This window comes from Saccostrea cucullata, unplaced genomic scaffold (assembly GCF_032062105.1).
Source record: "Saccostrea cucullata isolate Sc308-1 unplaced genomic scaffold, CSIRO_AGI_Scuc_v1 ctg4572, whole genome shotgun sequence".
NCBI lineage: Eukaryota > Metazoa > Mollusca > Bivalvia > Ostreida > Ostreidae > Saccostrea > Saccostrea cuccullata.
In genome coordinates, this window is record NW_026922105.1 from 56,819 (window position 1) to 74,438 (window position 17,620).

The window sequence follows — 17,620 nt, forward strand, 5'->3', positions numbered from 1 at the left end:
CACATCTGTTTCATATTTTTATTTTTGAATAGAAAAAGACGTTAATGATAATCTTACAACCAACCTCTATGATAACCTGGTGACTACTAGTAACATTTCTATCGTCAACTTCCCTTCCTTATGCACCAATATACCTCCCTTACCTGCATATGGAGTTTATATCTCTCAGTTGATTCGATACGCAAGAGCATGCTCTACGTATGTACAATTTCTAAAACGAGGTAAATTATTGACAAACATGTTGATGAAACAAGAATACCAGCATCTCGTTTAAAAACAAGTTGATGAAACAAGAATATCAGCATGTTTAAATTCATCATGTCGTAAGTTCTTTGGTCGATACAATATGACCTTGTCAGCAAATACAATTTATCATTGAGTCAAATGCTGCATGACTGATGTTTTTCATAATATAATTGTTGTCCATTATTTACATACTGAGTTGTCGACGGATTTTCCGTTATTTACCGATCAGAACAAGGAGCACACAGTGGGTATGATCGGTCGGCAGGGGATGCTCACTCCTCCACGGCCCCTGATCCCACCTCTGATGTTTTGGAGGTCCGTGTTTGCTCTGCTCCAATTTGTTCAGCTTAAGGGACTTTCGAGCTTGAATATTCTTCGTTACCTCCATATATTTCATTGACGGTAAAAAAAAGTTGAAGTCTTCACGTTTATCATAAAGTTTTGTTTTAGATTTACCATTAATGTCTTCTACCAGCAAAATATCAAATTATCAGACGTGTCAGACTCTCTTGTACCTTTTATTACAAGTTTACTGGGATATATAAGTCGACATATGAATATAGAAATAACGTTTGTTAATTGATTATACATGTACACATATTTCGTCAATATATCTAAATGTCAAGTTGAAGACCACAGAAAATGTTTTAAATTTCTTTTCCCAATTTTAAATAAATTCTGCTTTTTGTGATTATATAAAAAATACATACGTACGTCTCCTGATAAAGGATTGCAATTAGTACAATCTAATTAAAATTAGATCCTTTGATCCGCTCACCTAAGATCGCTACACAAAGGTAGCGATCTTAGGTGAGCGGATCAAAGGATCTAATTTTAATTAGATTGGCAATTAGTACCAATAGATCATTCCGACAGATTTTTGATCTCCAAAAACTACATAATTTTTTTTTTCATTCAAAAGTGCGAGTATATATTAATTATATAACAACTTCAGTGTTCTTAATTAGGATTAGGATGATTTTTATGAAGGCCGATAAGGCCTGTCGGCGCTCGAACAAAATTCGGAATAATTTACGCATATAATTAATCCGTTTGCTTTTATTTCTTTAGTACTATGTAATACATTGAACTAAAATTAACATCACTGAAACCAGAATCAAAATATTAATAATATGTCCAAATTTCATATAAATAGCTTTAAAAACAAACGATTGGTGTCATGATTTCCATAGTATCGTTGGAATTGAGTTTCATGAAAATGACGTCGTCAAACGCGTAACTGGCGCAAGGAGATGTAATAAATTGTGTTGAATAACTATGCTTTATTTACATCATAGACGGGAAAATGAGTAAAGAAGTGACATTACACACCAGATTTTAATTTAAAAAGTTTATTTTTAAATGGAACAATATTCATTGAGAGTTTTCCTCCCTACCGAAAATAGTTACGGCATGTAAGAAGTAGAGTACTATTTGTAAAACGCAGACACATTGGAAACAATTTGGACGTCAAACATGTGTATTCTCTCCTGCCTACAATATAAGGCGATCTTTCGACTAAATTTCGACTAAAATTTGAATCTGCTTTAAAAAATATATAAAACAATAAAACAAACGGACAATAGTGAATTTAAATAAGTCCCTTAGTCAAGAGTGATTTTTCACTGTAAAAGGAAATATTGAATGTTAATGGACGCGAGTAAAGCCATGAAAGCAGATAAAGAGATCATGACGTTATAAGAGACGTTATTTACGTTTGCTTTCGTGCGCCGGTGTATACTTACATTCTTTCTTTATTTTTACATAATTTTCTTATTAGATGTAATATCATCATGAAACTTGAAATGCATGATCATAAAATGTTACTTTTTGCTATGACAAGGAAAGAAATTTAATTAAGCAAAGCGAGGCTAAACTGTTTTCTCTGTCTACGACAGATTTTGTATATCTTATACTTATATACCTCTGACCTGATTATATATATATGTTGTAAATATTTCTCTTTGTCCTCATGTACCATGTATTAAAATGGTGTTGAGTGAATAAATGAACTTGAACTTGAACTTGAACTTGACCTTTTGGGACAACCCTCGTATGTAACGTTGAATCAGTATATATTACTTTGAACTCGAAATGAAGGATATCACACAGTCCGACTCATCTGTATCATACTCGAATATTTTTACTAAGAAAAAAAAATATTGATATCCTAACAAAAAAGTTTGCGATAATCGAGAGTCTTCAATTTTTCGATTATCAACTTCCTTTATTCTAGTAGTATACATGTACCATCATCACCAGCATATGGAGCTTACGTCTCCCAATTGATTCGTTATTCGATAGTATGCTCCAAATACAAACAATTTCTGAACGAGGCAAGATATTGCAAATAAATTGAGGAAACACGTCTTATATTATTTAAAGTCAAATTTTGGAAAACTCTATGGTAGATACAATGACTTTGTCGGCAAATACGGTCTCTCGTTTAGTAAAATGTTGACTGACTTTTTTCATACAAACTGTACGACCATGACTTGTTTTCACGGTGAATTGTCCACGGATTATCCGTCTGATCATGATAAAGAGCTCATGGTGGATGTTTTGGGTCAACAAAGGATGCTCACCATTCCATGGAGCCAAATTCCATCTCTGCTGTTTTTAAATGTGTTTGCTCTGCTACCTATATTTGTTTCACTGGACATTTAAACTTGGTTACTGTAAGTTATCCCTCTGTTTGATTTTACAGGTCAGCTACACCAACATCCAAACATTGAATGGCGGACAGGAGCTGTTATTGAAGGTTTATACCGTAAATGTTGCCCCGGAGGAGAATCCAAGTAAGATTTAATATATGGTTTGAAAACGCATTTAATTATATCAAATGTGCTTTAAGGATATAATGTACTAGAAATAAAGGATAGTCTTGCATCACAGGGACGTTTTCAGGAGTGGGTCGGGGGCTGTCCCTTATTCCAAACATTAACTTTTTACTATTGAAAATATTCATTGAAAGCCTGACCCCCCCCCCTTTCCAATGTTGCAGTATAATGAAACCATGTAATGTGGTACATTGGTAACCAAAAAAGTTTCCCCTCCTCCAAAGAAATAAGATTTTAGAAATTTGGAATTTTGACTTTTTATTTTTGCTTGTCAAAGTTAATCCGGGTAAGTTGATTTTTTCTGTGTCTGGTCCCTCCCTTTTCAATAGCGATACTACGTATCTACATCAATAAATGATGTTAATGTATCATTTATAATTAAGTGGCCTTGTTTACTGCTAAAAGATAGATATTTTAATAGATTTCATGGAAGTGATATTATTATTAATAAATGCAAAGGCAAGGCCGTCTCCAATTTTCTAGAAAACGAGTGCGGGTAGTGTGTCAAATGGGTACGAATGACAGTCAGGAAATGTTACATAAAATTATGGGTATAATTTTTGTTAGCTCTGATGGATTATTTAATTTTAAAAGTTAATTTTCATCTTTATAAGTAGAGGGGGCGGGGGAAGGGGGGGGGGTCGCAACCAAGCAGTCCCTTTCCGTCGGGCTCTGAAAGGCACTCGCCAAAAGAATATAGCCATATCATTTATTTGGTGGATTTCATATGATTTAGTGGTTACTACAGGGCTTATCATATTGATCTAAATAATATCTATTTAGTTTAAATTAATATCCAGGCCAAATTTAACCAAAACCTACAACTTCTATTGTTTGTTTCTTTTGTTTATTTAATTGCATTATATTTCTTCTTTTCAGATGTAAAGGGTATTGACAATGATTTTTCAAAATGGTAAGTATATTTTAGTTGCCCTTGGAATATTGTGTCACGCACTCGAATTGACTTATTGAAACTCTACCATGGTACATGTACCAGAATCACGTCTTTTTGCATTATATCTAAAATACATATCTTACCTTTCGGAGCTTCTCCAAATATTTTACTATTGAATAAATCTTTAATCTAACACTATATAATGACAAAACTTACGGAGGTTTAAGTACAGATGATACAAACAAAAATTGGATGCCTGGATTGGTATATTTTTTTTGACCTAATTTCATTGCAAATGATGCAAATATTAAATTTCTAAAATATAAAGAAATTGTAAATCTTCTGTGACGTTCAAATTCTACCCTTCTGAAACAATCCTTATTATTCTATACAAATATGTTTCACTTCAAATAACATTTTTTGTGCAGCTCTCAATAAAAATTTAAAAACTACGCGGTGAAACCTAATCATTTTATTCATTAAAACATGATCCAAGGTGTTATCTTCAAAATTTTTGACAAAAGTTTGTTTGTATCATCTGTCCTTAACTTAAAAAATGAAACCCCCTTTTAAAGGGATACATATTTGTAGTTTTTGTCCCCCGCTTTCGCGAAAGCGAAGGGACATTAAATCTAATTCGTCTGTCCATATCTTTCAGTTTATCCACAAAAACGTTAACCTTGATCATAACTTTTGAATGAGAAGAGATAAGCTTAAATTATGGCTTTCGTAAGTTACACATGTACATGTGTTTTGCCTGTTACAAGACTTTTCTAAATAAACTATATAATTTTTGACCCTTGGACCTTGAAGATTGACCAGCTTTTCAAAAATTTATATATTACTTTACATTGGCCATAACTTTTGAAAGAGAAGAGTTAGGGCTTTCATAATACACATATGTTTTACATGTGACAAGGCCTTTCTAAATACAAGTTATATTTTTTTTACCCCTGGACCTTGACCTTGAAGTTTGACATACTCTTCAAAAACTTAAACCTTGGTCATAACTTTTGAATGAGAAGAGATGTATAGTTTTCCTTTTACACCTCTGTTTCACCTGTTAAAAGACCAGGGGCCTTGAAGTTTGACATACTTTTTATAAATTTATAAGAGAAGAGATAGGGCTTTCAAAATTGGCATTTGCATTGCCTGTAACAAAATATTTATGAGTATGCTTTATTTTTTTTTTTTGCCCCTTGACCTTAACAGCTGCGTAATGCTTGACCTAATTTAAATAAAAAGAAAAACCATACTTTGGTGATTACTTTTGCGTGACACATGATAAGACTTGCATATTTGACATAATGTGCCATAAATAATTTCATTCCACCCACTAAAACACAAAACGCACAGGGGATCAAAATTCTTTGAATTTGCTTGTCTATCGTTTGCTGCCCGCTCCTGGTAAAATGAAGAGAAAAAGCCAGGATTCTTCAGTGACACTGAAATTCAAAAATACTAAGAAAATCCCAAATTTCTTTTAGTAAATTTGAAATAACTATTTTTCAAATTTGAAAAATATTTTTGGTATCGTTCTGTACAATAATACATCATTGAATTAGTATCGGGATCGTAATTCACTTTAATCGAAATAACTGTCGTTTGGTGGGAAACCTCTGAGTCTCAAGTTGAGTTAAAAAATAAAAGGAAAGAGAGAGGAGGAGAATCAGAAATAACAATATTTGTCGGGGGAAAGGAGAGAGGTGAATTATTTCCAAATATTTTAGTTATTGGCTCCATCTTGCTTTGCAGAAAATGGTGGATACGGCATATCTGATACGTAAAGTAACGGAGTGTCGATCAGGGTTCTCCACATTTGAAAATTTAACCAGGGAGGAAGCTGTCGAAGGCGAAATGTGACCCAAATGCGTGTTAGTCTTCCTACTCTTCATTAACCAATGATTGGTTTTACAATTTTTAAAATTAACCACTGCAACACAAAACAATGGAATAACTATCACTTTTTAAAGTAAAAAAAAAAATTGTAAAGGATTTATCCTGTATCTTACTTCACAAATGTACTAAAATTTTCCCAAAACTGTAGTAACCTTCTGAAGGAATTTAAAGAAAAATTGTTGATACAGTAAATCAGTAACCATGGCAATATTTTTTCAGAAACTAATAATTATAAGAATTGTAGTCTGTTGTATGAAATGTTTTGTTCCATTATAACTAAAACTGATGAATGAGTAGTATTTTTTTAACTTAAAACACTAAGGAACATTTGGACCATGCAGTGTCCCTTTTTTCTAAACGTTTTATTTTTCTAGACATTGCATTTTCCACCAAGTTTTGTTTACTTCTCCACATGCCCAGTGCTAAAAATAGTGCCACGCGACATTTCATAACAACGGGAAGTAACTCTAAAACTACGACTATACCGGCGATTAAAACTAAGATTGTTAAGACGGCGATTGAGACGTAGGCCCTATGCACATTTTATCAAAAAGATTATAAAGTTAAAGCTTAAAAACAAAGCATGGGAAATTGATTACTACAGAGGAATATGAAATTTTTACAGAGTATTTTTTTTCTGACACAGCATGCATGCCGATTATCATGCTTGTAATTGTCATCTTTTAAATGAACGCTCAAGCCGTTGTATATCTAATCATGTAGTGAAAATGTTGACGTTCCCCAAAATTATTTACATGTGTACAGGATAATAAACTCTCAAAATATTAATCATCTGATCAGCTGATTGACTCTCCATTGATTGTCACGCTTCACAGCATAGTCGGCTCGCTGATTAACGAGTTTGTTTAGTACAGTCGGCTTTCCTTCGAGGCATGCGAGGTGCAGGGCAGGCGTAGTATAAACACAATTAACTACTCAAGTCATTAAAAAAGTAGGTGTCAGGATTGAAATGCAATAAAATTTAAGCATGGCGGCTGCCGATTTTAACCATGGCGCACAAAAATTTAACCATGGCGGGCCGCCATGGTAAAACCCCTTGTGGAGAACTCTGGTCGATGATTCAATTTCTCAAAAATAAATTCAAACATAAATGTTGAAATTAGCTAAATTAAGTATATTGTGACTTTATTTAATTTTTGTTGAATAAATAGACTGTTTCATGATCACTAAGGTACTACTCTTTTGCAGGGCAAAATGATATATTTTGGTGAAATACAACCAGAGACATAAATCACTATAAATCAGGTCTGGTACAATCACTAGATTTAGCTACGTAGCTTGATTTACCTACATAGCTTTATTTACCTACCTGAGGTAGCTTTATTTAGCTACCAAATTGATTTATTTCTATTAACAAGCATTTTTCTCAGGGTGTGCAGAAAATATCATTTTGATGCAGTGATCATTTTCAACTTTGAACTCATCTGAAAACAACTCATGAAAAAATCCCTCTTGGAAAAATGTCTTTTTCTGCGCAATTGCAATCAAAGTTCTGAAAGTTTTGTGGCTATGTATGACAGTTAGAACAGTTACTCCTTGAATGAAATGACAAAGAAGTCCAGTTCCGGTTAACACGATAATAGGTCAGTAATCATTCAGCACAATGTGAAGTAATCATACTCAGTGATGCCTCACCGTGCCTAATAGACAGGACAGTTATCCAAACAATGGAATTACATGTTTTGCTCTAAATTGTCCAAACGCAGCAATGTATAAACTATCTCTGCTTTGGATTGTTTTTTTAAGCCTCCATAGTATAAATATCAATAGTCATTTAATTGCGACTTTTTGTCTCTTTTTAATAAAAAGAAAACTTTTGAAAACTTACCTTGAAATAGCTAAATAAAGCTACCTGAGGTAGGTAAATAAAGCTACGTAGGTAATTCTACCTACGTAGATGAATCTAGTGATTGTACTGGACCTGTAAATAACATATATCCGCAACTGCACCTTTAACATGTTTGTCTACTGAAATATGTGAAGGTCTTGGTATTATCCTAAGAATAACTTATTATAGGTCTTGTACTTCTATCTTAAGTAAAATTAATATTATTAAAGACGTCAATAGATATATTATCTATAGACCATTGTAGACCCAAATTAACAAGTTATTTCCCATTGGCCGCCATATCGAGGGTCAATATGCTCACATTCCTTCATTATTCAACCAACTTGAACTTTCTATACTGGCAATTGTGGGGTGGGAAGCATTGTTTTCTGAAAAAGATATATATTTGTTAGATCCGCCTTTATTTTATAGTTTTTATTCCATAAAAATTTTTCCCCAAATATTTCTGCTACACCCTCTTATATCTGGTGGGGAAAAGAGGGAAAATAACCAGGTTGAACCCCCAATATGGCCCCAATGGGGAATAACTCTTGTTAATTTGGGTCTACTGAAAACTGTCTATAATCAAAAGTTGACAACATTGTGATAGCTGTTGCAATTTCAGATTTCTCCTTCCTAAAGTTCTTTTCAATAACTGTACATAAAGTTTAATTGTTATACCTTTCAAAATTTGTTTGTATACAAATCTATATGGAAAAAGTCTAACATTTCTAATATTTTGCTGAGCGGGCATAAAAAATCGATGTTTGACTGCTGAGTGAGATGTTGGACTGGTAAATGAGATGTTTGACCTCTTACATCACAGAATGGGCGGAGCTTAATCTCATTTTCATTCGTTGGTATTCAACAGTGACAGACAGTACAAAATACATGTTTGTTAAAAAAAATAAAAATAAAAGTATATAGCAAAACATTTATTGACCGAGTTCTAGGGCTAAATGCAATTTTTTGACCCTAATGGCCCCAGGCAGGCAGTTTGGTTCTTGGGTCCGACAAAATGCATATTGCCCTCGAGCTCAGTCAATAAATATATATCAGTTCTTAGGTACATGTATAAGGCTTTTGATATATTTATCCCTCAACAAAGTTGGGAAAGCTTATGTAATACCCTCAGCTTCGGCATTCCAGGTTAAAGGTACTTGGACACAGATTTGAAGTTATTTTCTGTATAATATTACAACTTATATGTTTTAATAGCATTTCACACATAAATTAATTAAAAATCTTATTTCATATAAAAGATATTTAAATTTCACATTTTTGGCGGGTTTGATTGACACATTCTTGCACTTTCACAAATTAATTTTATTCTTAATCCTTAGGAAAAGTGGTAATCTTGTTGTGTATAAATGAAAAATATTATAACTTTAATAAGGAATGACCATGAGGTTAACATTTTTGGAGCAGATTAACATTGTTGGTACAAGTTAAACTTTTTTGTGCAGGTCTCATTTCAAAGTAACTTAAGCCCTATGTTGACCAAACTTGCATGGATGACAAATCCAAGGATGTAAACTTGTGGATTTAAGTGAAAGTTTTTGCAGGTCTCATTTCCAAGTAACTACAGTAAAACTCGTTTATAACGAAGTCATGGGACCTATGAAATTACTTTACTATATCGGATCCGTAATTCGTTATATTCATCGAAGCGGATTGAAGATAACTTCCCTATATCCTTGAATTTGCAATATCCATTTTCGTACTAAATGAGTTTTAGTGTATGAGCCATATGTTGACCAAACTTGCATGGATGATACATCTAAGGATGCATACTAAAAGGCTTGTTTCAGAGACTGGATCAGGGGCCCGTTTTACAAAAGAACTTACGACTAAGACCAAAAACTTCAAGTTATCGTAAAAGTTTGCAAAATTAATAATTATCTTTGAAATTGATTGTGTAAAAATATCTTATCACGTTCCTTTTAAAAAGTTCAAATAATTTTCGATATAATATTAATTAAAACATTATATGAAGATTTTAAGTCGTACAAGTCCTTCTGTAACACGGGCCCCTGATCTACATTCTCCAGATGAGCGAACAGGTTAACATTTTTGGTGTAGATCTCATTTCTAAGTAGCTGTTTACCCAATTTGACCAAATTTGCATGGATTATAAATCTAAGTATGCACACTATCCGGCTTGTTTAGGAGGCTGGATCTGCCCTACATTTTCCAGATGAGTGAACAGGTTAAAGTTTTTGCTAAGTCTATTCTCAAATAACTGCAATCCCCATCAGAACAAAATTGCATAAATGTTGCATCTAATGATCTTGGGATGTAAACTTCTAGATTATTTCTTTTGTTTAATGTGGGACTTTGTCTCAGTTACTTAAAGAAAACATTCATTGAAGTGAGTTCTATCTGTTATCTCTGATTACCTATGCTAATCATCTTTATTCCACACATTGAGAATCAGTAGCTCTGATATAAATTAATATTATGTTAAACGAAAACAGAGAAAAACAAAGATATATAATTTTGTGTATAAAATGGGTCAATACATGTCATTTGATGACAAATCAAATTGTATTGTAAGGGTAAGTTACTTGTTTTGGCTGTGTCTACCTTGCTATCATTGTGGCTATTTTATAATGTTTACGCAGATTTTTCAGCCTTTTTCTTGCTGACAGTTGAAATAAATAAGGCTGGATATTTAAATTCATATTCAAAATATCAGTGATTTAGTCAATGGTCATTCATAACAGAAAATTCAGTTTGTATTAGGTATATTTTAGTGAACAGTTGATCAGCCATTGTCGTCTTGACATCACAGGATCATTTGATTGCTATGTTATTAACTTGGGACTTTTAAATCAAGAGTCTTCATTTGAGTCAATAATTGGTCATTTCTCTACCTTTGCTAAGTAAAACCAGTAGAGCTGCAATCATCAAAGACTTCTATTATACATGTACTTGGAAAAGGGAGCTGCTTAATTATACGTTACACTATTAAGTTTAAGATTATAAATATATTAATGTTCAAACTGTTTACTTATGCAGTCATCATCTTTACCAGACTTTAAAGTAATAATTGTTGATTTTTTGAAAGGTTTTCCTTTGTGATATCTACACGAGGAATAGTGGACCATGTGTATCATCCAAAAGGAGAAGAAGAAGAAGTGGTGGCCATCAAGAAAAGTATTGCATCTATATTTGCATCCAAACTCCATGAAGCAGGAGAGGTAATTTCATAGATATACTGTAAACCAACTTTTATTCGTGTGCGAAAAATATTTGCGAGTTTCGCGATATACTTTAACTCACGAATATTAATCATCCCAAAGCATTTTTTTACTTGTGTAAGTAGAGGATGGTTCCTCAGTCACAAAAATTAATCATCGCTGATTGATTCCAAACTGAAGAATTGCAAATGAAAGATGATGCAAATAATAGTTGGTTTACAGTACCCTGGAGGGCATTTTATTTTATCTTTCCAAATTGATTTCATTATTATATGTCTTGCTACAACCATTGTAACATTAATTTGTGGAAAAAAAAAATTTTTTCTTGGACAAAATAAAATTTCATAGTAGGAAACAAGAGGCTTTTCCCTCTTTCATTCTTGTACAAGTTTAGAAAATGTAAAATATTTAGAAAAGTCTCAAACTTTTAAAATAATGATAGTATATATCACATGTTATTGTCATGCATGATTGAGTAGTGTATCTGTATTTCAGATTCCTGGCAGGAGAAGCAGTGGTGTTTTTACTTACCATGTTTCAGAGAATGGAAGTGAAGGTAGACTATTTTTAGGTCACCTGAGTCTACTCAGGTGACATATTGCTATCCGTTTTTGTCCGTCTTCATCTGTCCTATGTTTAAAAACCTAGTTCTTTTCACCTGGACACCAGCAGTCAAACTGTTGGCATAATTGTAATAAGCATTGAGTCCTCTACCAAAATTGTGAATTTCATGGCCCCAGGGTCGGGGTTCTGGTGTTGGGGCAGGGCTCTATTCATTATATAGTGAAAATGCATTAATTCTTTGAAAATCTTTTCCTCTGCTCCTAGGTATTAAACAAACTAACTGCATACATAGTTGAACAGGTCTGGACGATTTCCAAATATGGAAGTCAAGAAGATAACCGTGAATTGTTATAAATACACAGGATAAACAAGGTGCCTATCTCTCTGACCAATCAGATAACGGCATTTAGACAAACCCATGAGAAAATAAATAAAACACGTGGTATTAAACTTTTTTGCTCAAAAGATTTTTTTAAAACAATTTTTTTGTAAACTTTATGCCCATTTAGGAATGATATAGCATATATGACAAATCTACCGTGAACAAACATAACTTGAGCGTTTAGAATAAATTCTAAGTGGGATTAAACATCCGTCAATACGAGGTTGTAATCCCAAAAATTTAACTTATGTCAAGAAATTTGATATAAATACGGCCAAATTTCAGTTTTTAGAGCCAGGCATGAAAATATTTTCTAATGGGAATATATTAAGAATAGTTTTATTATTCCCTGAGTGTTTATTAAAATTAACGTCCAGTCTCAAGCATTAATCTACACCCCCTTTTCTCTACCTTTTACACCTTTTCTTGTGTCCATTTAAAGTGTACATAACATGGTATTCAGCGCTCATGAAACTCGTGATACTTTAAATTAAGACTACATGTAGTCTAAACGATGAACACATGTATTCAGTAGTCTTATACGTATGAAAACAATGCGATATCGATGCAAATCGGACAGCTATAAGCAGAATTATTTTTACCGACATAGCGTATGTTCTCCAAATATTATAATTGATAACTTGACGGTGTGATCTATTCTTCCGTAAACAATGGCATATTTGTACACGTGCAGTATTTTTTTTTCAAGATGAAAATGTTAAGTTTGTTCACAGTAAATATATGGGGAATACCTTATTCTTCCAAAATTGCCAGTTTAATTCTTAAGATTTTTTGTCAAAAAAATCTTTTTGAAGAAAAAAACAAAAGCACGTGTTCTCTTTTTGTTTCTCTGGATTATGTTTTGGGGTGTTTAAAAATGCTGTTGTCTGATTGGACTGGAAAATATTTACGTGCACGATGTATATTTATAGCAACTTTCAGTTATAGTTCTTGACTTCCATATTTTGAAATCCTCCTGACCTGTTGAATAGAAAATATTTTATTGTGTAAATAATATACAAATGGTTTGAACATAAGTTCGAACAACTGATGAGGTTCTCACCATAAATGGCTACAAATGTCAATGTCTGTAAAGCAAAACTTGTTTAGTACGAACAGGGATATATGAATTCGCGGATAGAGTGAAGTTAACTTGGATCCCCAGCTATATAAATTTAACAAATTCCTTATATGGATATAGTGAATTATGAATATAGCGAAGTAATTTCATAGATCTGAGTGAGTTTGTTATAAATGAGTTTTACTGTAAGTAGAGAAAACAAACAACATTGATATTCAAACTTGTTAAACATACATTCTTTACATGATAAGTATATAACTAACTAGAGTTCTAGTGTTAAGCTGTAATAATTACCGTATAATCCCTATTTACCGCCCGGGCACTTAGAAAATTGCAAAAAGAGGTATTTATTTATTTTGGTATTCTCTTTATAATATTTAATATCGTATTTTAACTTATAAAAAATCTTCTGAAAAAAAAGTAAATACAAGGAACCACTAAAACATCTAACTTTACTTAAAGTGAAGATATGCTAAATTATTCATTTTCCAATGAGAAATTGAATAATAGACAAGTTTCATATTCACTTTCTTCAATTTTTGATACGACTCTAGTTGATTTTAATCACTGTTTAGGGGGCCCTTATTTCCTGACAATTGAAAAAGACCTAAGGGGGCACTTATAGGGACAGGGGCAGTTAATAGGGATTATACGGTAATTGAAACTACCAGAATCACTTAAAAATTTTTGTACAGATAAAAATATATTCATTGATTGTTAAATAACTTTGATTTTCCTCAAATAGGGGAGCACAATGCTACATATACAGTGTCTTCAATTAAAGATGGTTTAGAATTTAAAAAGACAAGACTCAACCATCCTGTGAAAAATGCAAAGGCTTCATATCAAAAGGTAAAAATATACCTCTTATAATGGTAGATGGTAGATTGAACTTTTGTAGGAAATTCAGTTTTGCCCTGTCAGAATCAAAATTTCACAAAATCAGCTCATAGGAATAATTGTATGCATTTAATTTTTATACTTTTATTTGAATTGTCATGTTAACTATTACTAATGAAATCTGGGATAGACATTCTTGTCCTATGGACATATTTAAGAAATAAATAAGAAGTTTATAAACTTCAATGGAAATTGAAGTGGGTCGGTCACATGATCAAATCCTGTGAAGGCCGAAGGCCTTCTCAGAAGATTTGATCACGTATCGACCCACTTCAATTCCCATTGAAATTTATAAACTTCTTATTTATTACTTATATATACATTTGAGACAGACGACTAAATATTTTCGAATATAAATTATTGCACTAACCGTCCGTCGTAGATTTTGAAAAATGACGCAAGGTGTAAATCGGCTTGAATGGCGGTTACGCTTCGAATTCATTACTGACTTATAAGGCTAAGGATTTTATTTCTAAGGGACTATTTTGTGAAAGGCTACTTGTGATCAGTAATAGTGAACAGATTGTTGTCCGGAAATATTTCTATTCGTGAAAATTGATAATCAATGCTGAAAAGACACAAGAAACACGTCCGAAGATTGATGATAAAAAGTTGGAGGAATTTCGGTCGCCATAAAGGAATGGATGATCTGATGGATGGAAACACTTGAACGTGCCAGTTTATTTACAACCAAGTATTTCAGATCAAAAACTTTTAACCTACGATTTCAATAACTAAAGGCATATTTATGATGTAAACAAATCACGGGGACACTAGCGAAAACTTAACATTGAACTACGACAGCGCCGAGGTGTGTATCAGTTGTTTGTGGCGCGGCGTGATTGCAATGCTTTGATATTTTCCAACAGATTTACACATTTATCGTGAGTAGAATTTGATGAAAAAATTATAGTTTATCGTGAAGATTTAACTAAAAGTCTACCCCAAAAATAAGGATAAACGTTAGAGACTGTACAGCTGAAACAAAGTGACATAAAACTTGTAAACAAAAACGGTATATTCTCCATGTACACGTTAGGTTAAATCGATAGCCAAAATACTATATGAAATACTTGTAAACGTTGTAAATAAAATAATTATTATTCTACTTGCATATTTTGTTCATTTTTATACATGAAAAGCAAGTAGAGCAAGTCATTTTATATTTATATGCACCGGTAGATATTATTGCGCCGTGTGATTAGGTCACGTATTGACCTCTGACCTCGGACAAACTTCATACAGAATTGAAGATATATGTTCTCCGTATGTTTATATAATAGAGAGATACAACAAATGTATATATTTCTATTTTCAAATTGAAGTTTTACAAATGAAGTGAATATGCTTTTATCTATTTCTAAAAATTTTAGACGATGCGCTACCATGACTATCTTGGAACAATTCATAGTGTCCTGATTGAGGAAGACTTTACATCTCCAAAGACACCTCCAGGGTATGTTTGTATGGAGAGGGAAAGAAAAAAGAGATGCCTGATCATATTGACCTGGGTTACTGTATAGACATACATTTATTTTTCTTGTTGGAGAAATTAAAACTATGTAGTCTACACAGTTAAAAAAAAAATTCATGGAAGTTTGTCACAGAATGTCTAAAGAACATGAAAGACATACAAAAACAATCAAAAAATAATCCTGTCAACATAGAACAAATATTGTGACTTTGCATAATCATAACATTGTAGAAGTTACTAGTAAAAGTACTAGTAGAATGTTTGTAGTATAAGGTTGATGGACAGGTAGAACGAGAGCTTTATTTGAAGTTTTTATTTCTTGTATTTTAGGTTTGATCCTCTTTATGGCATGAGAAAAGTTAAAGCTGTAAATGAATTTAGTACAACAGGTAATTTTTTTCTCTTAATTGATTTTAAAATTGATTTTATAATGCATGTTAAAGAGACACTTTATGCATTGCTGATTTTTTTTATGGCAAACATATTTATAGTGAATATCATGCAACTTAATCAACAGAATTTGCAGTATTATTGCTGACTGTAATTTTGTATTGTAGAATACCCTGAAATGACCTACACAAGTCAAGGACATTTGAGTTTCCTTACAAGACATATGGACAAAGGAGAGTGGATTAAGCCCAGTAAACAACTCCTGAAATCTCCAATACATCTTGGCTCTGTAAGCAATGTTTTTATTCTGAAATGAAAGTTTATAGATTGAATATTAACAAAAAATGATTGGAAATTGATCAAGTGTTTGGTTTAGATAATAAAAGACATATTGAATATTTTGTCAGAAAAAGAAAGGCAATCCTAAACAGAGGTATTTTTTTTCAATCAAAGTGTTAAGACAGATACCATGTTTACCCCAGTATATTTACTCTGCACAGGCTTAAAATGAAATAAAAAGTAAAGGTATTTATCAGAAATGTATATTGTTGGTTATGTTGTTCAATCCTTGCAGTAATAAAACTTTTATACCCAAATTGCCATGTAATTAAGATAAAGGTTAAAAATATGACATCTCCAGGGAGTTTCTTCATGCTTTAATTACCAATTAGGAGTAGTCCTATGCAATTATTAAATTGCAGGTAAAACACAACCCAAAACATCTTAATGTGACAGAATGCAGAAGACACATAATTTCAAACTTGACTTGTATGGAAAATCAACCAGAACAAGGTTTGTTAAGTTTGTAGTGATGTTAAATGTTGAATTTAAAAAAAAAAAAAGGATTTGATATTGAAGATTTATAAAAGCTCTCAAAACTCAATTTATCTCAAATTTAGGATCTCCAGTATCTGGGTTATGTTTCCGTAACATTGTGAATCAACTCTTGGGGTTACCAGAGGAAGAAATTGTGAACATAGCTGATTTTTACTTCAATGTTTTGAAGCCAATGTAAGTTATTTTTTCAAAATCAGGTTGGTACATGTTGTAACTGAAAGTATTATTGTTGATATCAATTTCAAATAATCCACAGTGGGACAATTTTTTGGATTTTTTTAAAACTTCCCTTTTTTAACTGATGAAAAGATTCTAAATATCCAGGGTTTTTAAATATCGAAGAGCTATAGAGAATATGGTCGATGCTTTTGGAGCAATGAACACAGAACTATCTGAGAGACTACTGGTAGAGAAAGTTTTACTTAGTCCTACTCCCGATCACACCCTTGTCAAAAAGATTCTGACACATGTTGCAGTCAGTGACAGAGCCCCAACTGAGGTAAATTAAAAAAGAAAGACACTAAAGCCAGTTATTCCATGCACCCAGTTAAACTACATAGTACACCTTTGTAGCTCACCAGAGCCGAAGGCATATTTCAGTTATTAGATTTCTTCAAAAAAAATTTTGAGTAAGAATGCAGATTTTATATGTGTTGATAGAAGGATGAAGAAACTTGAGATGAAAAAGACTCCTATATAATTGTATACCGTTAGATTCTATAAATTAAACGTTAAAAGAAAGTTTTAGTATTTTGACCAGATGATTATCAGTTGCTTTATATTATACAGTAAGCATTTAAAATTGTAATAGAGAGCATAGTAGTTGAAATCAGGCTAATAGCAAAATGTTAGTTTTTTTTCTTGAAGCCAATCTTTCAACATCATGAACAGATACAATGAGTTAAATTTATAATGATTCAAAAATTTGCCTTAATAAAGCTGCAAATATGTTTTACAGTACATGTAACCTACATATTGAATGTTGTAAGCCAAACTCATTGCTGCTGATATATCAGTTATGTGACTAATAACAGAAATGATTTTTTTTTCTTGTACATGT

At 32.4% G+C, this 17,620-nt stretch overlaps 1 protein-coding gene across 1 annotated transcript in view; it reads left to right on the top strand.

The window, feature by feature from the left end:
- Positions 1-2,962: 2,962 nt before the first annotated feature.
- LOC134261187 (uncharacterized) overlaps positions 2,963-17,620 on the top strand; it is a gene marked incomplete at its 3' end in the record, with an annotated part of 131,369 nt that continues 116,711 nt past the window's right edge. Inside the window, exons 1-11 of the mRNA XM_062743635.1 lie at positions 2,963-3,044; positions 3,966-3,999; positions 10,800-10,932; positions 11,428-11,488; positions 13,705-13,811; positions 15,233-15,315; positions 15,664-15,722; positions 15,891-16,012; positions 16,425-16,515; positions 16,623-16,734; positions 16,885-17,059. Coding sequence (XP_062599619.1) covers positions 15,236-15,315; positions 15,664-15,722; positions 15,891-16,012; positions 16,425-16,515; positions 16,623-16,734; positions 16,885-17,059 — 639 coding nt within the window. The remainder of the gene's footprint in view (positions 3,045-3,965; positions 4,000-10,799; positions 10,933-11,427; positions 11,489-13,704; positions 13,812-15,232; positions 15,316-15,663; positions 15,723-15,890; positions 16,013-16,424; positions 16,516-16,622; positions 16,735-16,884; positions 17,060-17,620) is intronic.